Below are 20,883 nucleotides of genomic sequence, written 5' to 3'. Positions count from 1 at the left end.
AAAAACAACACCACACAACAACAACACACACACACACACACACACACACACACACACACACACCAGCCAAGATGTAGAAGACAGCTGGGGTCTGGTATACTCAAGGTGGGAAGGGCTTCAGTTATTTGGCCCTTCCCAGCCTTTTTAGGCCACATCCACCCCAGAAGTGGCACATTCTTGAGATGTGCCAATTCTGGTGCTTCGCTTGGCTCTTCCCATTGCCCTGGTGCCAGAAGCCTCACCAACAAGATGTTGAGCCTTAAAAGAGGTGGTTCACACATTTTCATTATAGATATGAAAACAGATATGTTGAGAAACAAAAGGTTTTTCTCAATTACCTTGTGTTGCCAATAGTGCCTGTGAGCGGTGCTATTGCGGTCCACTCATCCCCCTTCGCGTGACCCCTGGGCTCCGTGGCCTTTAAGGTCTGGTAATGTCACATCAACTGAGTTGTGCTGCAGTCTTCCTGAGTGACTGGGCCGTGGGTGGAGTTTCACTGCTCATCACAGTCCAGCGTCACTCCTGCTTGCAGCGCTCTGCAGTGAAGGTGCGAGCAGGGAGATGCTGGGCTGTGACTAGCGGTGAAAATGCTGCCCAAAGCCCAGTCACTCAGTAAGACTCAGTAGGAGGTCATGAATCCCAGGGGAAGGGGGTCACACGAAGGGGGTGAGCGGAGCTCAATATTGCTGCTCACAGGCACTATTGACAACACAAGGTATTTGAGAAACACCTTGGTTCCCAACATTATATCGACGTGGACAGTAAGAGTGGTAAACCACCCCTTTAATATTGTTGGGGAAAAAAAAAAAAAAAAATTATATTATATTATATTATAGGGATAACAGAGACCTGGCTGGATGAGAGCCATGACTGGACTGTTAGGCTATGTGCGCACGTTGCGTACTAGCCCTGCAGAAATTTCTGCAGCGATCTGAAGAGCACACGTGCGCTTCAAATCGCTGCAGAAAATGTCCGTAGAAAAAAAAAAAAAAAAAAAAGGACGATTCCATGCGCTCTGCCTGCAGCTCCTGCCATAGACAGAGCAGGAGCTGCCGGCAAAGCGCACGGAAGAAGTGACATGTCACTTCTTGAACGCAGCGCTTCGGGCAGCAGCCGAAGCGCTGCGCTCAAAGACGCCACGTGCGCACGGCCCCTGCACAATCTCCATAGATTATGCAGGGGACACATGCAGTTACGCTGCGCTACAAAGCGCAGCGTAACTGCATGAATTACGCACACGTGCGCACATAGCCTAAATCTACTGGGATATAGTCTGTTCAGGAACGACCGTACAAATAACCTGGTAGCCTCAGTTGTATGTTGTAAAATAAATAAAAATATAGTGTTAACAAAATAGGCAAGGGGGAGAGGTGCGTGCGTTTGTATGTAAAATCTTTGCTAAAACACATCCTGCGTGAAAATATGTGATGGTAAAGAAACTTTTTAGAGTGTAGAGTCCCTATGGGGGGAGATAAGGGGGAGAAAAATAAATAAATACTTAAAAAGGGTTTCTTACAAATCTGCAAGTATAAAAGGAAACAGAAGAAAATATCCTCAAAGCAAATAGATGAGGCATCTATGATCATGAGAGACTTCAACTTTCCAGATATAAATTGGGGAGCAGAAACAGAACAGGCTTTTGACAACAATTACCCATCACAACTGGTTCAGGACCCAACAAGACCTAAATAAGCCAATAGGCCGGACTGCATATCAAATGCACACATGGTCACAATTGTTGGTACCCCTCATTTAATAAAAAAAAAAAAAAAAAAACACACACACACCAAACACCCACAATGGCCACAGAAATAACTTGAATCTGACAAAAAGTAATAAAATAAATAATCTATGTAAATGATTAAATGAAAGTCAGACATTGCTTTTCTACTTCCACAGAATTTTTTCAAAACTAAAAAAAAAAACAACTCATGAAACAGGCCTGGACAGAAATGATGGTACTCCTGAAAATAATGTAACAAAAGGGACATGTTAAATCAAGGTGTGTCCACTAATTAGCATCACAGGTGTCTACGATCTTGAAATCAGTCTGTGGGCTTGTATATAGGACTACAGATAGTCATGGTGCAATGGTGTGTACCACACTCAACATGGACCAGAGGAAACAAAGGAAAGTTGTCTCAGGAGATTAGAAAGAAAACCATAGAAAAGCATGTTAAAATGGTAAAGGTTAGAAGACCATCTCCCTGCAGCTTTATGTTCCGGTGACTACAATTTCACATATTCAGAAATTTAAGATCCATGGGACTGTAGCCAACCTCCCTGGATGTGGCCGCAGGAGGAAAATTGATCACAAATCAAAGAGACTGATAATACGAATGGTAACAAAAGAGGCCAGAAAAACTTCTAAAGAGATTAAAGATGAACGTCAAGCTCAAGGAACATCAGTGTCAGATCGCACCATCCGTCATTGTTTGAGCCAAAGTGGACTTCATGGCAGACGACCAAAGAGAACATCATTGTTGAAGAAAAAAAAAAAAAATAAATAAATATCAATCATAAAAATGCTAGACTGGAATTTGCCATACTACAGGTTAAGCCACAAAGCTTCTGGGAGAATGTTCTATGGACAGATGAGACAAAAAAAAAATGGAACTTTTTGGCAAGGCACATCAGCTCTATGTTCACAGATGGAAAAATGAAGCATATCAAGAAAAGAACACTGTCCCTACTGTGAAACATGGAGGAGGCTCGGTTATGATCTGGGGCTGCTTTGCTGCATCTGGCACAGGGTATCTTGAATCTGTGCATGAAATCTCAAGACTATCAAGGGATTCTAGAGAAATGTGCTGCCCAGTGTTAGAAAGCTTGGTCTCTGGTCTCAGGTCATGGGTCTTGCAACAGGATAATGACCCAAAAAACACACAGCTAAAAACACCCATGAATGGCTAAGAGGAAAACATTGAACTATTCTGAAGTGGCCTACTATGAGCCCTGACCTAAATCCTATTGAGCATCTTTGGTAAGAGCTGAAACATGCCGTCTGGAAAAGTCAACCTTCAAACACCAGACAACTGGAGCAGTTTGCTCCTGAGGAGCGGCCAAAATACCTGTTGAGAGGTGCAGAAGTCTCATTGACAGGTACAGGAATCGTGTGATTGCCTCAAAAAGTTGTGCAACCAAATATTAAGTTAAGAGACCATCATCTCTGTCCAGGCAGATGGCATGAAATTTTTTTGTAATTCTGTGGAAGCTGAAAAGCAGCAATGTCTGACTTTAATTTCTTCATTTTCAGACCACGTGTGTATGGGTTTGGGGGTCACTTGATCACAAAATAATAAGTTTTCATGTATCCTTTAATAAGACTTATAGTAAAGGGGCTACAAGGACACAATTTCAGGAAAGCAAATTTCCAAAGTATAAGAGATGAATGCAAGAGGGTAGTGGGAGGCAATAAATAAATACTTGTAGGAAATTAAATAAATTCTGTAAAAACAAAAACCCAGAAACAAAACCAACCAACCGTGGCAGCAAAGGACTCATTGCCAGAGAAAGTAAAAATTATCCAAAATTCTATAACTACATAAACTGTAAAATTCAAAAATGATAGTGTTGGCCCCCCTCAAAAAAAAAAAAAAAAAAAATAGTCTGGGTGAAATGGTGGTGTAGGAAAGGCCAGTCTGCTAAACTCTTTTTTTCCTACAGTATTTCTACAATAAAATGTCATGATAAGATTAAAGAGATACAAAGATTAAACAAAAAGAGTGGGAATTTTGGGAGGAAGAGGAAGAGGAGCACCTCTGCTAGAACGTCTCGGTGATACAAGAAGACTCGGAGACTTGATACACATACACAATAATTTGTATAATATATATAACACACACACCTGGATGTGATAATATTCCAATAGAACTAAAAGTCTTCTGGAGCAGATGTTGTCGTCATCACCTGCCTGTGTAAACAGATATGGCAACTGGAAAATGGTCCAAGGACTGGACAAGATAGGTTTCGAAGAAGAGAGATACTACTGGCTGTGGAAACTATTGCACTCACTCCCCACGCTATCAAAATACTACTGAAGATCCTACAAAGACAGTTACAGTCTTACTTTAACAAGAAGCTGCTAGAGGAACAAGAGCTGTACCGTATTTTTCAGACTATAAGACGCACCGGACCATAAGATGCACCCTGGTTTTAGAGGAGGAAAATAGGAAATTGAAATTTTAATCAAAAAATGTGGTCATGACACTGTTATGGGGGCGAGGATCTGCTGCTGACATTGTTATGGGGGTAATGTCCCGAAATTCTCTGCTAAGGTACCCCATACTGTTATATGCCCTCATCCTGCTATATACCCCATCCTGCTATATGGCATGTATCCTGTATCATACACAAAAAAACCCCAAACATTTATACTCACCTTTCCACGCTCCATGCAGCATCTCTCCTCCTCCTGTGTGGCGGCAGCAGTGCCGCTTACCTTTGTAGAGCAGTCACCGATCAGTTCCCTGCAGCATCGCTCGTCCTCCTGTCTGCCGGTCAGCTGACTTGCATGGAGACTAGCGGCACGCACAGCAATGACGTCATCGCTGTGCTCACCACTCTCTACACAGATCAGCTGACCGGCAGACAGGAGGTGATCGTGGTGCATCACGGAAGTGGCCGGTGAGTGTACCGTACTTATTCACTGCCCCCCGCGCTGATAATTATGCACTGGGGGCAGTGAATACAATCACTCCAGGCTGTAGCTGCCAAGGGTGATCACGGATGGCTGTTAATTATGCGTGCGCACCCGCCGCCCACCTGTCAGCGCCAGCTTCAGCACTGAGAGATGGGCGGGAGGATGGGCGTGCATATGTAATGAGTGGGCCCACGTGGTCACGGCAGGCGCAGCTACAGCCTACTCGTGCCCACGATGGCCCGCTCCACCGCAGCATCCTCATTCCTGGCCACAGCCCTATATTCAGACCATAAGACACACCCCCAAATTTCCCCCAACATTTGAGGGGGGGGGGGGGGGGCAGTCCGTCTTATAGTCCGAAAAATACAGTAATTGCTAATATTAGATGGATGGAAAAAGGCCAAAGAATATTACAAGGAGCTCTATTTTTTGCTTTATCAACTACAACAAAGCCTTTGACTGTGTTGGTCACCAGAAACTTGAGTACCATGAAGGATCTGGGTGTGCCAAACCATTTGATCAGCTTCATCAGGAACCTTTAGGAAAAAAAAAAAAAAAAAAAAAAAAGGACCAAGAAGCAACAGTCCGGACGGAACACGGTATGGTCCAAAGTACAGCGCAGCGTCAGACAAGGCTGCATCCTGTCACCATTTCTGTTCAATCTATCTGCAGAAGCCATTTTCAGGAAGGCTGGACTTCCCAAAAAAGAACAAGGAATCAAAACTGCTGGATGAATCAATACCAATCTTAAAATATGCAAGCGATACAAAAAGCATAAATGGAATGAAGGACTTGTTACGTAGTGTCAAGATGGAGAGCTTTAACATGGGTGCTCTACTGAATACAAAGAAGACCAAGATATTGATTGCCAGGTATGACTGGGACACATTTGAGATGGATAGCAACGCACTGGACATTGTAAAGGACTTCAAACTACTCAGAACAATGAGCACTTAAGATGCAGCAACGATGCTGGAAGTCAATAGGAGAAGAGCCATGAGCAACTCAAGAATAAAGTCACATACAAGATCCTCAAATCAAGGAAGATTTCATAGGTGACGAAGACACAGCTCGTAATGAAGGCCCATTCACACACAACGACTTACCAGCGATCCCGAGAACGATACGACCTGATAAGGATCGCTGGTGAGAAGTCACACAGTCAGACCTTACCAGCGACCTGAATAACTAGCTCGGCGGCGGTGGGACCGTGTTAGGAGGTCGTTGGTAGGTGTCAAAACACAGTGATGCGTCCTGCCCAGAAAATGGTCCGGACCATTTGGCAACGACTAGCGGTCTCACAGCAGGGGCCTGATCGCTGGTAGATATCACACATAACGAGATCGCTGGCGAGATCGTTGCTGCGTCACAGAAACTGACGCAGCAACGATCTCGTTAGAGATCTCGTGTGTGACGGGGCCTTTAGTCTGGTCTTCTCTGTGGTAACAAATGCATGCGAAACCTGGACGATAAAAGGAACAAGACAGAATGTGGTGCTGGATGGCAAGAAGAACAAAACAAATCAATTTTGGAACAAGTCAAGCCAGATATGTCACTCGAAGCAAGGAACATCAAGCCACGACTTACCTACTTTGGACTAATCATATCATACAAAGATCACTCACTGGAGAAGGACATAGTCAAAAAGAATAGAAGAACAAGGCAAAGAAGAAGACCAGAAACCCAATTGCTTGATACCATAAAGAAAACAGTGGACAAGACCCTGGTGGACCTATTTAGGTTTGCACAAGATCAATCTTCTTACACAGCGTTCTTCCATCAAGTTGTCATGGCTCGAGATGGACGTTAAATGATATTATATCACTACGAATCCCCAAGTCCAAAACAGGAAAGTGATGGTACAATAGCATTAATGGACACTTGATAATCAAATCGAAGGTGGTGAAGAAAATACTCCAGACTTACTGGACAGGTTTTGGATGGAACTAGATGTTGATAGACTTGTGAATTTATAGCCATCTGTGACATGAGGTCCGTTTACATGGACCGTCCGGGGCACAATGTGGTCGCCGTTGGGTAAACTTTTTACCGTTCGATCATCGCTTAACTGCATGTTTTCACAGGAAGATCAAAAGTAAACTGAACATTGATAGGCTGCCATTGTTGCCGGAGAGCTTTGCATACTGTATACTAGAACCTAATATTTAAAAAAAATCAAAGTTGTATTTTAGTTTACTGAAGTCAGTGCCATAAATGTTCCCGTATGTTAGATGGCTGATGAGCATCAAATCTTTGCACAGTGGTAGCAAAGCCTTACAAAAACAAAATTCCAAAATTCTGTTTCCTTTATTTCCTGCTTACTGTGCTCATAGCTGAGTAACTAATAGCCGGGCATCCTCCACTTCTCTTCAGCAAAAGGAAGCGAGTCACCAACAGGAAGACCTGAAAATCTAGAACAAAGGCATACAGGGACTGACAAGACGGGGCGAAGTGAAATCCAACAGATTACACACACACACACACACACTTTAAATGGCATTTCCACTGGAAACCATCACCGTATAGATAAATCCGGCAACCCAAGGTATATTCGGATATAGTAGTAGTTGTGCCTCAGTTCTTGCCCACAGTTGAGTGAGGGGGAGGTGGGGACAAAAAAAAAAAAAAAAAAAAAACCCACACACAACAGCAAAAGGTGTTCTTTTAGTGTGCAGCAACCACATCACAAACTGACTATAACAAAAGCTTAGTCCAATTAAGGCATTTCTACTACCTACTACTTATGACAAAAAAAAAAACAAAACCCCGCTGATGTTCTCTTTTGCATTAGAAGTTGGCACTCAATGAATTTGAAGTCTACAATGTTGGTTGATTTACACCATGTATACTTCTCTTAAGCACGTATATAGGATTTCTAAGAGGTTTTATTTATTTTGCATTAAGTCTACGGCTTGTTAGGTCCACACAATTTGATGTGGCTTGTGAACTGGATCTACTTTATAAAGCACACATGGGGATTTCCAGTCCCATTTTAATCTTTGCAGAAGATCTATTTGTAGGCAAGAGCCAGAGGCTTCTCACTGAATTGACCAAACGTGTAAGTTTTGGCCTATCATAGAAATGGAGCAATGAGAGTAATGTCTAAAAGCCATTTATTAATACCATAAATCTTTACTCGCACCACAGCGAGTCAGTTCTTAGCCAACGCCATAACCAGTGGCGTAACTAGAGTTCGATGGGCCCCGATGCAACATTCCGACCTGCCCCCTCCACCCCCCTCTGGGTACAGGATAATTACACTGACACTTGGCTCTTTCCCCAAGCACCCAGCTTGCCAACACTCCGATATAATATCCAATATTATAATGAACTCCCCATAGTCCTTCCTATATTAATAGAATACACCCCCATAGTTATCCATATATTATAATGCATCTCGTAGTTCTTCATATCATATTGCATCTCCGTGTCCTCCACATATAATACACTCCCCATAGTTGTACATATATATATGTTTAATGCACGCCTATAGTCTGTCATGTATTAAACTGCAGCCCCCATAGTCCTTCATATATGAGGGGCTGCTATAAGTCTTTGGCTTTACCCAGAAAGAAACTAGATACGATGATGAAACTTATTTATTCCACATACTCGCCACTGATGTCAGCACACTTCTTACATCAGTATTCCAAGTTCTGTAAGCCTAGCAAAAAGAAGGATTTCGGTTGTGCCTCAAACCAGGCATCCGTAGCATCCATGGCATCAGAAATGGTGTGAAATTTGGTACCCTTGAGGTGTATCTTCAGGTTTGGAAACAGATGATAGTCAGAGGGAGCTAGATCTGGCGAATAAGGTGGGTGGTCAACCAGCTGGAAGCCCAGCTCTGCCAGTTTTGCCATGGTCGCTTGTGCAGTGTGAGCGGAGGCGTTGTCTTGTAGGAACAAGATTCCTTTGGACAGCTTGCTGCGCCTTTTGACCTTCAATTGGTCCAAAAGTTCAATGTAATAGCTTGCATTGATGGTGGAACCCTTTTAAAAGGTAGTCGACTATCAGCATTCCCTCCTTATCCCAGAACACAGTCGCCATCACCTTAGTGGTTGATTTTTTGCACCCTGAACTTCTTTGGATGAAGAGAACTACTGTGCCTCTACTATTTTGACTGCTCCTTGTTTTCAGGGTCATACAAATAAATCCAGGTCTCGTCCACAGTGACCAGTCGGTCCAGGAAGGTCTTATCAGTCCGGAAACATTGACAAATATACCGGGACGTTTTCACTCGCATGCTTCTCTGATCTGTTGTCAAACATTTTGGGGATCCACTTTGCAGATAGCTTCTTCATGTCCAAATGTTCATGGATAATGACACAAAACACGTTCACAGGAAATCCCCATGATGTCTGCTATTGCTTTAGCTGAAATTCATTGATTCTCCAGTATGAGGTTGTGCACAGCATCGATGATCTCCAGAACAACCACCACTCTCCGTCGTCCAGGACGTTCCTCATCATTGGTGAATAAGTGGCCTGTTTTAAATTTGGTAACCCAGTTCTTAACTGTGGAATATGAAGGGCATTGATCCCCCAATGTCTGGGACATATCAACATGAATATCCTTTGCGGACTTTCCTTACAAAAACAAAAATTTTATCACTCCTCTGCTCTCAGTTGCTGTGAATATCGCATTAGACTCCGCAATTTTGTTTTTCCGCATGCATAGAACTAGAACACTGTTGCCATAAGCAACAAACACAAAATTTTAAAAACATATATTCGTCAAATAAGGCTTTCATGTGATGTAACATTCGTTACCATAGAAACAAAAAAAGATCACAAAGCCAAAGGCTTATTAGCAGCAACTCGTATTATAATTACACTCCCCGTAGTTATCCATACAGTGCCTTGTGAGAGTTTTCGGCCCCCTTGAATTTTTCAACCTTTTCCCACATTTCAGGTTTCAAACAAAGATTAAAATTTTAATGTTATGGTTAAGAAACAACAACAACAAGTGGGACACAATTGTGAAGTTAAACGATATTTATTGCTTATTTTCAATTTAAAAAAAATAAATAAAAATAAAACTGAATATTGGGGTGTGCAATATTATTCGCCCCCTTTACTTTCAGTGCAGCAAACTCACTCCAGAAGTTCATTGAGGATCTCTGAATGATCCAATGTTGTCCTAAATGACTGATGATGATAAATATAAGCCACCTGTGTGTAATAAAGTCTCTGTATAAATGCCCCTGCTCTGTGATAGTCTCAGTATTTGGTTTAAAGCACAGAGAGCATCATGAAGACCAAGGAACACAACAGGCAGGTCCGTGATACTGTCGTGGAGAAGTTTAAAGCTGAATTTGGTTACAAAAAGAATTCCACAACTTTAAACATCCCAAGAAGCACTGTGCAAGTGATCATATTGAAATGGCAGGAGAATCATACCACTGCAAATCTACCAAGACTCGGCCGTCCCGCAAAATGGTTTATCTCAAACAAGGAGAAGACTGATCAGAGATGCAGCCAAGAGGCCCATGATCACTCTGGGTGAACTGCAGAGATCTACAGCTGAGGTGGGAGAGTCTGTCCATAGGACAACAATCAGTCGTACACTGCACAAATCTGGCCTTTGTGGAAGAGTGGCAAGGAGAAAGCCATTTCTCAAAGATATCCATAAAAAGTGTTTGTTAAAGTTTCCCACAAGCCACCTGGGAGACACACCAAACATGTGGAAGAAGGTGCTCTGATCAGATGAAACAAAAAAACATGGAACTATTTGGGTGCAATGCCAAACGATATATTTGGCGTAAAAGCAACACAGCTCATCACACCATGCCCACTGTCAAACATGGTGGTGGCAGCATCATGGTTTAGGCCTACTTTTCTTCAGCAGGGACAGGGAAGATGGTTAAAATTGATGGGAAGATGGATGGAGCCAAATACAGGACCATTTTTGAAGAAAACCTGTTTTTAATCTTTGTTTGAAGCCTGAAATGTGTGAAAAGGTTGAAAAATTCAAGGAGGGCCGAATACTTTCACATGGCACTGTATATTATAATGTACTCCACATAGACGCACATTTTGTACAGCATAGGAAGCTATGAAACTTTGCAACTCACTTTTTTTTGGATAGGGGGGGGGAAATGTGTCTTTACTCCTGTATAAAAATTGTATTCAAGCCGACTCCAAGCCCCTGACTTTTGCCAGTCTTTTTGTTTGGCTGGGGCCACACGGGGCACTACTGCGATGCTTGCATGACACTCGGCTCACACTGGCAGCACAGCAGGAGCCGAGAGTCATGCTAGTTTACCTGCAACTGCAGTCCGATCATGCGAGCGGACCTCAGCTGCGGGGGGACTGGCCGGCTCTGAGGAGGGCCGGGCAGGTGCGGAGGGGAGGGAGGGATTTATCTCCCTCTCTCCTTTGTAGCCGGCTATTGCAATTCTCGCTCTGCACGCACGGTACATCAGTGTGCCGCGAGTGCAGTGCGATTTTTCTCTCGCCCCATTCACTTGAATGGGTGTGAGAGAAAGTCTTGCATTACACTCTTAGCATGCTACGATTGTTTTCTCGGTCCGATTAGGGCTGAGAAAATAATCGCTCATGTGTGCTCACACACAGGCTAGAATTGGTCAGAGTGGAGTGTGATGTTTTATCAAACTCCACTCGCACTGATTTTCTCGCCCTGTGGCTTAGGCCTTTGCCATCTGCTGCATTGATATTGGGATGTACGCATTTGGAGTGCAGCTGATGGCAGAGAAAGGGTCAGTGCCGGTGTCTCTGCAGCATACACGAGACCCTCATAGCCCCCCTGTATAGTATACTGAATGGAAGCGCTGAATTATTCCACAGGCACACCTGTTATGTCAGCCTCCTCCCCTAGGGATATACATACAGCTTGCGGAAGAAAATCAAAATGTTTCCAATCCTGGGGCGCTGGACACAGACTGACCATGGCACGGCCACCAACTAGTAAACGATTTGCACAGGCAGACCAAAGAAAACGACGTGTACTGCGCCTTCTACACTAGGGCGCTCAGTGCACATGGGCTGCCATAGTGCTCAGCCCAGAGAGTTCTGGTTACCAGGATGATGCAGCAACAAGAGTAATCTTCTCACACAGCAAGATAAATTGTGAAACAAGTTTGTGTTTTTTTTAACCCTTCAGTGACAGAGCCAAATTTTTTTTATTTTATTTATTTTTAAGTCTGACCAGTGTCACTTTATGTGGTAACAACTCTGAGTCAACATATCCCAGATTGTTTTTCTTTTTCTCATGACACATTCTTCTTTATGTTGTGGAAAATTTAAGTGAATATGATTTGTGGTTATTTGTAAGGCTATATGCGCACGTTGCGTTCAGTTACTTGCAGAAATAAATAACACAAGCGTTTTTTGCCGCGTTTTACATGCATTTTCAGTGCTTAAAAGGGTGGATTTTTTTTTGGCATCTAGTTCGATATTATATTGAGAAACAATGTTTCTCTCAAATACCTTGTGTTGGCAATAGTGCCTGTGAAAGACGTCCCCGTCAAGTGCTGCACACGTCACATCCGTGCAGCTGCCTGCATTCTGAGCCCATCTGCTCCCCCTTCCTCCTCGCACAGCGCAGCGCGTCTCCTGCTTGCAGCGTTCTGCTGTGAGGGAGCAGGAAGCAGATGGGCTGTGACAAGCGGTGAAACACCGCTCACAGCTCAGTGAGTCAGGAAGATTGCAGCCGGCTGCACGGATGTGACGTGTGCGGCACTTGACGGGGACGAGTGGTCTGCAAAAGCACCTCTCACAGGCACTATTGCCAACACAAAGTATTTGAGAGAAACATTGTTTCTCAATATAAGATCGAACTAGACAACAAAAAAATATGGGTGAACCACCCTTTAAATTGGAGATGAGTTTTCAATACAAATAAATAAAGTTTGAACATTCAAACAGTAGGAAAAAAAAAAAAAAAAAAATATATTATATATAAAAAAAAAATTAAACTTAAAATCAAATAGTATAATGATAATTTACCAAAAATGATTAATGGGATTTAACTTTATTTTGAACATAATTATTAAAGTATTGTTTGACTCCTTATTTGAAGTCGGAATGGATGTGAGGGCAAATGGAAACCTCTTGACCTCACTATAATGCCAAAAACGCATGCTTTGATTTTGACAAAAAAGCATACGTTCAGCATCAAAAGAGCATGTAAAACGCTAGAAATTTCTTTTAGGATGCGTTTTGATCACTCATTGACTTCAATGTTACCAAAACGCTGCCAAAATGGTAAACACAATTGACATGTTGCTTCTTCAAACGCAGAGATTGACAAATTTTTTTACACCAAAAATGCCGCGTTTATAAAAGCATTGTGCGCACAAGAAAGCCATATTTTCCATAGACTTTGCCTTGAAATCAAAACGCATGCAATTTTGCATTAAAACGCTGCGGAAACGCAGGTAAAAACGCAACGTGCGCACATGGCTTAAAAGATATCAGAATCTGGCATTCAATTTTAAAAATATTAAATTTGTTATATTTTTAAAAGGGTTGAGCCAAACTCAAGCTAAATATAATCCTAAATCCCTATGTACTTAGCGCTGTAATGCAAGCTAATTTTTTAAAAAAAAAAAAAAAAAAAAAAAAAAAAAAAAGGTAATAAGCAGAAACCTTACATTTTTTGTGCTGTAGGGAACAATTTTGGATTGGATACAAGCCCGTTCCCACATGGCAGTCCGAGGGGCGTACCGCTAATAGCAACAGACCGTAAGGCTGCCATTTGGCCCAAGTCGGGGGCTCGAGCACTGGGGCCCCCTGTTCGGCATCACACATACTGAAATGTATCTGCATCCTAGACAAAAGATCATTTTCCCTCTGATGTCTCAGCATAGTGGGAATGAGGAGGTCACTACATCTCGGCCGCAGAGACCAGAGCAGCGGGGGAATGAGGAGAGGTGAGTATTTTGTAAAATCAGTAATTACATGACGGGGTGCCATTATACTGTTTGGAGACCCATTACACAGTGTGGTTGTTGTGTGAGAGCCATTAGGCTGCTTTCACACATCCGGTTTTTGCAGTGCAGCTCAAAAACCTATGCAACGGATGCGAAGAAAAAAAACCGGATCAGTTGCATAAGTTTTTCAATGCGGCCCGTCCGCTTTTTGATGGATGCGGCTTGATACCGAGCATGCGCAGTGCAAAAAAAAAAACGCATCTGGCCGCGGTTTTTGTCGCAGGACGCCGCATCCAGCGTCCATGGCTTGCATTGTAAATGACGCTGCATCACGCCAGATCCAGTTGCAGTTTTCGCCGCACGAAAAATGTGCTAGGCAACATTCCATCCAGCCGCATGGGCTAAATATGCCGCATCTGGCAAAAACTGGACGCAACGCAAGGCCATGCAGCACAATACGGCGCTAATGCAAGTCTATGTGGAAAAAACGCAACCGGCAGCAAAAAAAAAAAAAAAAAAAAAAAAAAAAAAAAAGTTACGTTTTTTCTGCAAAGCGCCGTATTGTGCCGCTCAGCAAATACCGGATGTGTGAAAGCAGCCTTATACAATTTGGAGAGCTATATGGGAGGCCATCATACAGACTGAAGTTAGTCCTTCATACTGTATGAAGGGCTGTGTCTGGGCCATCATACAATGTTGGGGTAATTGCGGGGGCGACAGTGTTGGGAGAATCATACTGCGTTTGAGGGGCAATATTGTTGCAATAATACAACACCACAAGATGCCCCCATTGAGTAACAATACAGGGTTTCAATAGGAGAAAAAAGAAAAAATGACCTTGTAATAGCTGCACAGTTGTGAGATACGCTTTTCTGTTCACCCGCCAAAATTTTTTATTTTTTTTGTTTTTTTGGGTGGGGGGGTGCATGGCACAAATAACGACTCTTTTGGGCCCCACTATTTCGATGTTGCGTAAATATTTATTTTTCAGAATTAAAGGACTTTTGAAAAAAAACGCATAAACCCCCCCAATCCAAGTCTCAGTTTGGATGTTGTAGTATGGCCACGTAATTTTAAAATTTTTAAAACGGTCCCTGTTCGAGTAGGTTATCAGGAAGCACCTGTTCAGAGGAGATCCATGAACCCTTAAGAGTTAACAGTTTAGGAGAACGCTGCCAAGTTCTTGCTCTGCATTTTCAAAGCCATGTGAAGTGTGCAGCATGCAAGGAATGACTGGATCTCCCACACAGCTCAACCCTAGACATGTACAAGCCAGTGACGGGGCAGGAGAAACAACTCCTACTGAGATCGGGAAAGAAATGTGCGCAGTGTTTATATTCCATATATACCCAAACATCCCACACCACTGCCTGGTGAAGAACGTCTCTAGCAGGCCCCACAACTAGTGCGTGCCATTCAAAACACATGAGACTTCCTGTGAGGCATGGGAGGTCTCAGGTGCCACAGCCACTTAATGACCCTGACAGGAAAAAAAAACAAAACACCAGGGCATTAAAATATGTAGCAATTAAATTAGATAAGACCCCAAAAAACTAAAGGCTCAGTCACACAGCTTATTTTTCTTCGTGTGAATTTCATTGAATTTTCCAAGTAAAACCGGTTAGGCCGCTGTCACACTGCGTTACGATTTCCGTTTAATTGTCCTGTCGGGGCTTCCAGTCCATTGACTATACTGGTGCAGATGGAGTCACCGTGTGCTCTGTTGTGCACCATTTTCATGAGTATACGCTTACTGCAAACGGACACCTAAACGTTGTAGACTGCGCCTGGGTGTCCGCCTCCAATAAGCAAATACTATACGCCCAAAAATGGTGAGTAACAGCACATGGTGACTACATCTGCACCATTATAGTCAACGGCCCCGTCGGCGCATACGTTCGACCGGAAGCCCCAACGGGACCACTGCACAGAGATCGGAACGCAGCGTGAAAGGCCCCTTACCAAAAAGCCACCCATTATTCACACAGGAAGTCTACGTTACCAATCATACTACAATGAGTATTGTGTCACCACGATGGGTTCTAAATAATTAGTGATGAGTGAGCACTACCATGCTCACGTGTAAGTCGGATGTGACTTGTGAACTGGAGAATAAAGGAAGTCAATGGTGAACATCTGGAGAAAAAAAAAAAAAAAAGTTTTTCCCCTTTGACTTCAATTATACTTGGTACTCAAGTTGCGCCCGTCCAACCTGCTCGTTTCGAGTACCGAGCATAGTAGTGCTCACTTATAACTAAAGGGGGCTTTACACGCTACGACATCGCTAATGCGAAGTCGTTGGGGGTCACGGAATTGTTGACGCACATCCGGCCGCATTAGCGATGCTGTTGCGTGTGACACCTATGAGCGATTTTGCATCGTCGCAAAAAAAATGTGCAAAAATCGGTCATCGGTGACATGAGGGTCCATTCTCAAATATCGTTACTGCAGCAGTAACGAAGTTGTTCCTCGTTCCTGCGGCAGCACACATCGCTCCGTGTGACACCGCAGGAACGAGGAAGCTCTCCTTACCTGCCTCCCGGCCACAATGCGGAAGGAAGGAGGTGGGCGGGATGTTCGTCCCGCTCATCTCCGCTTCTATTGGGCGGCGGTTCAGTGACGCAGCTGTGACGTCGCTGAACGAACCGCCCCCTTAGAAAGGAGGCAGTTCGCCGATCACAGCGACGTCGCAGGGAAGGTAAGTATGTGTGACAGGTCTGGGCGATGTTGTGCGGCACAGGCAGCGATTTGCCCGTGTCGCACAACAGATGGGGGGCGGGTACCCACGCTAGCGATATCGGTACCAATATCACAGCGTGTAAAGTGGCCTTAACAGTCACATAGTATGTAGATTTGCACCATTGAGTGGATCTCATCCACATGTGGACCCACAACAATCAAAACTGAAAATTCATCACCGAAATGTGGAGGTTCGGTCTTTGATTTCTGACAGTGTGCAACTTAAAATGCAACCAGGTATGGCTAAAAGTACTAAGGAATTTATTTGAAATCAAAGTGACATTTGCTATAAAATAACAGCAAAACAAAGTCAACAATTGAGCTGGGAAATTCTCACAAAAGGCTCAAACCAGGAGAATGGAAGGTTCAATTGATAACAGATTCAGTGACGACATTCATCGTCTCACTACAACTAATTAGGATTACGATGAAGGTAAAAGGGAGTTGTCCAGGACGTTTTAGGCTGTGTTCACACACTGCGTTTTTGCTGCAGAAATCTCTTGAGAAATTCTTGTAACCTTTCTGCAGACATTCCCCAGCAAAACCTATGGCAAAAAAAAAAAAAATTAGCTGTGCGCACACTGCGTTTTTTTCTTAAGAAAATTCTTTCAGTAGATTTTCTTAAGAAAAAGAATGAGCATGTCACTTCTTTTCTGCAGCTAACTGCGTTAGTTACCATAGATAATGGCACAATAACGCAGGGAGCAACCAGCGGTAAAAACGCACCGAAAACGCACCAAATCGCGGTAAAAACGCAGGTGCGCTAATCCTTCACTCAAGAAATTTCTTAAGAAAAATCCTTTTTCTAGTGTGCACATAGCCTTAAAATTTAACAACACACACACACTTTGGCTGGAATCACACTTGGGAGCGTAAAATCAGACCGAGTCTCATGCTAGAAAGTAGCATGAGCTCTGTTCGAGTGTTGATCCATGTGCAATGCAACAGCAATGCGATTCTGTGATTTTTCTCATGATTGTAGTCCATGTGTGATCAGTTTTTATTCTCAGCAGCTATGTCATCTGCCATTCAGCTCTGCTACACATGGCCGCTGACAGCACAGACAGAGCCATGTACCAGAGCTGAATGGCCGCTGACAGCAGACACAGACAGCGCCGCGCGATCAGAATGAAGTCGGATGAATGTCACCAGTCTTCATTGTCATCCCGTGGCTCTGTCTGTGTGTCATGGCCTGAATTTAGGTCACCAGTGAAGGTCTCACCGGTGACCGCAAATCCCCTGAGTGACTGAAGTGATCTGCGCGATCAGCGGTACAGTTACTGAGGTTACTCGCGGCCACAGCAGAAGTCCTCCCGCTGAGATCTGTGGCCGCGGGTGGCCTCAGCGACAGCACGGCTGATCGCGCAACTCACTTCAGTTGCTGCGGGGAGCTCACAGAGAGCAGTCATGGTCTGTGACCGATCTCTGTCAGCTTCTGATGTAGCAGAGCTGTAAGCATCATGGGACCTCTGTGGATTACGTCGGACCTGGAGGGGTGTTTGGGGGTTTAATAAAGTGGTGAAAGAGGGTGGTTATTTTTGTCCTTTATTTCAAAGAAAATAAAGACATACACCAAAAAATCTTTATCTTACAGGTTAATCATGGAAGGTATCTCGGTGAGACGCCTGCCATGATTAACCTAGGACTTAGTGGCAGCTATGGGCTGCTGCCATTAACTCCTTATTCCCTCGTTTTCCACCGCACCAGGGCAAATCGGGATGAGCCGGGTAGAGTCCCGGGACTGTCGCATTTAATGGATGCGGCAATTCCGGACGGCTGCTGGCTGATATTGTTTGGGTAGGGGGCTCCCCATAACGTGAGGCTCCCCATCCTGACAATACCAGCCTCCTGCCGTATGGCTTTACCCTGGCTGGTATGAAAATTGGGAGGGGGGGAACCGCACGCCATTTTTTTTTTTATTATTAATTTAATTTACTGCACGATATAGACTCGCCCACCGGCAGCTGTGATTGGTTGCAGTGAGACAGCTGTCACTCAACGTGGGGGCGTGTCTGACTGCAACCAATCATAGGCGCCGGTGGGCAGGGAAAGCAGTGAATACTAGATGGAATAATGAGCGGCCGGCTTTTTCAAAAGAGGAAAAGCCGCAGGAGCTTTGTGACAGCTGTGCAGCGCTGCGCCGGGGATCGGTGAGTATGTGAGAGGGGGAAAGGGACAGACCGACATCAACAGACCCCACTGATTTCCAGTGTTTTCTGCAACATGCGATAAATGTAGTTAGAAAAACGCATGTCACTAGGAGTGTGTGTGTGTGTGTGTGTGTGTGTGTGTGTGTGTGTGTGTGTGTGTGTGTGTGTGTGTGTGTGTGTGTGTGTGTGTGTGTGTGTGTGTGTGTGTGTGTGTGTGTGTGTGTGTGTGTTTTACCCCACGCACCCATAGACTTTCATTTGAGTAACTCACCAAAACGCAGCATGCTGCGATTTTTTTTTTTTTTCTCAGTCCGATTTGGAAAAATAATAATAGCAGATGGGAGCTGCATCATTGATTAACATTGGTCCGAGTGCGCGCATATATATATATTATACATACATAGATCAGTAGCATGCGGTGGATGGCGCAGGTGACGTCAGTGAATTGGCAGCAGGTGTGTATTGGCACAGAGCAGCTGCAGACACCCTTGTGGTCAGTGCAGGGACCTCAGCCAGCCCTGACAGTGCTGTACCAGCTTCAGCAGGTCCTCCACCTCCTGGGGCATAGGCGTCCTGCTCTGAGACACCATTCCCAGCCTTAAAAAGAAAAAAAAAAAACCACACACACACACACACACACACACACACACACACACACACCACCAAACACCCCACACAGAGCAGTGCTCCCCAATGCAGAAGCCAAACCCCTGCCCGCACGACAGGGCACCGGTCAGCAGAGTGCATACAGGCGCAGCCATCATTAGATCACATGATGTCCACACGCTTCTGACCTCCCTCACCATGGCGCCTGTGGTGTGGCCGGGCAGTTCCTCAGTGGGCTGGCGGAGGTGACCATAGCACTGCGCATGCACTGGCTCAGACAGAAGGACGCATTCAGCGTTATTTAGTGAATAGAAGATAATTGGTTAGGCTTAATAAGGGTCTAGCTATCCATAGCAACCAATCAGTGCTCACCTTTCACTTTACCTCAGCAGCCTCAATGCTGAAAGCTGCACTCTGGTTGCTATAGACAACCACAACGATCTTACTGGTAGGCAATTCTCATAAACGAGGCCAACAACAACAACAACAACAACAACAGGCCCTTTGGCCAATCAAATGGTTCAATCCCAATTTCGGACAAAAGGACGCATTCAGCATTATATTATAGATATATTCGTATTTCTTAATTTGAGGAATTTTACGGAAAAGTTTATATTTCATGAACTACTTTAACCCAATGACTGGACGTCCACTACGGCACGTCATGTGATCACACCCCTGACCGGCATCACTATAAAGGCGCAGTCACACAGCCGTATAACACGGATGACGATCGCCTTGCAATGCTCGGACCGGCCGGCGGTTCTCCTGACCCAAGCTGCATAGAAATACACTAACACTCCGGTCAGGAGAGTGGCGGCCGGTCCGAGCATTGCGAGGAGATCGTCATCCGTGTTATATGGCAGTCTCTCTGCGAATTAAATCGTCAACATAGTGGGCATTTGGCCACCATAGTCACAACATTAATAGGGACGTCGCATTGTCACACCTACTTATAAATAAAAGGCAAAAAAAAAAGGCAAAGGACCTTCATTTGTAAAAAGGTTTAATGTGTCACAGGGTTAAAAAGTGTTGCCAGTCAGGCAAAAAAAAAAATAATTATATATATATATATATATATATATATATATATATATATATATATATATATATATATATATATATATATATATATATATATATATTATACACATACATACTTCTCAGTTTTAGGCTTTATTTCTATTTGCACTCACAACAACCTCTTCCTTTAGGTAAAATTGCAACAAGAGTATATACATAGTAATGTAAACAACCCCTAGAAGACACATGCAGCTCTGCAGCAGCAGACACAGATACAAACAAGAGTAAATAAGTGACACATGAATGAAGGGCAGATTCTCACAGGACACAAGTCCCAGAGCAGAGGCTGCCCAGAGCTGGGGGCACAGCACACCCCCCGCTCATGCAGGGCTGCACCCAGAAGGCTCCTCACCTTATTCTCCTTCTCCTGCCCTGTGTCCAGGTGGATGGAGATGAGCTTCTGCAGCCTGGCCTTCATGTCTGGGGGTCTCCACTCCCTGCACACAACTTCTCATGGATGTAACTGCCACTTCCTAGACTTGCTCAGCTCCTTAGGCTTTCAAGCTGCGACTGCTGTGCCCTGACCAATCCTGTGCTGTGCTGGAGGAGCTCACACTCTTCATTGGATTAGGAAGTGCGGGCTGTTCCTCAAAGCTCTCATTGTCCTCCTCATCATGGTGGTGAGCAGAGCTGCAATGTGATCACATCCCTCCTGCACAGCCCAGGATCTCTGGCTGCAGGTTTCACTCACAATGAATAGTTAATGAGTTTCAGCCACTTCACACATGGGAGAAGGGAGGAACACAAAGTTCAGAGCGTGTTCACACTTC

The 20,883-nt window shown here is 44.2% G+C and overlaps 1 protein-coding gene across 1 annotated transcript in view; it reads right to left on the bottom strand.

Moving 5' to 3' along the window:
* The window catches only part of TBC1D1 (TBC1 domain family member 1), a 209,185-nt gene extending 188,610 nt beyond the window's left edge, over nt 1-20,575 (bottom strand). Inside the window, exon 1 of the mRNA XM_075346959.1 lies at nt 20,466-20,575. Coding sequence (XP_075203074.1) covers nt 20,466-20,531 — 66 coding nt within the window. The 5' untranslated portion in view covers nt 20,532-20,575. The remainder of the gene's footprint in view (nt 1-20,465) is intronic.
* Nucleotides 20,576-20,883: the final 308 nt, after the last annotated feature.

Source organism: Anomaloglossus baeobatrachus, chromosome 1 (genome assembly GCF_048569485.1).
Source record: "Anomaloglossus baeobatrachus isolate aAnoBae1 chromosome 1, aAnoBae1.hap1, whole genome shotgun sequence".
Lineage (NCBI taxonomy): Eukaryota > Metazoa > Chordata > Amphibia > Anura > Aromobatidae > Anomaloglossus > Anomaloglossus baeobatrachus.
This window is presented reverse-complemented; position numbering and strand designations above follow the sequence as displayed.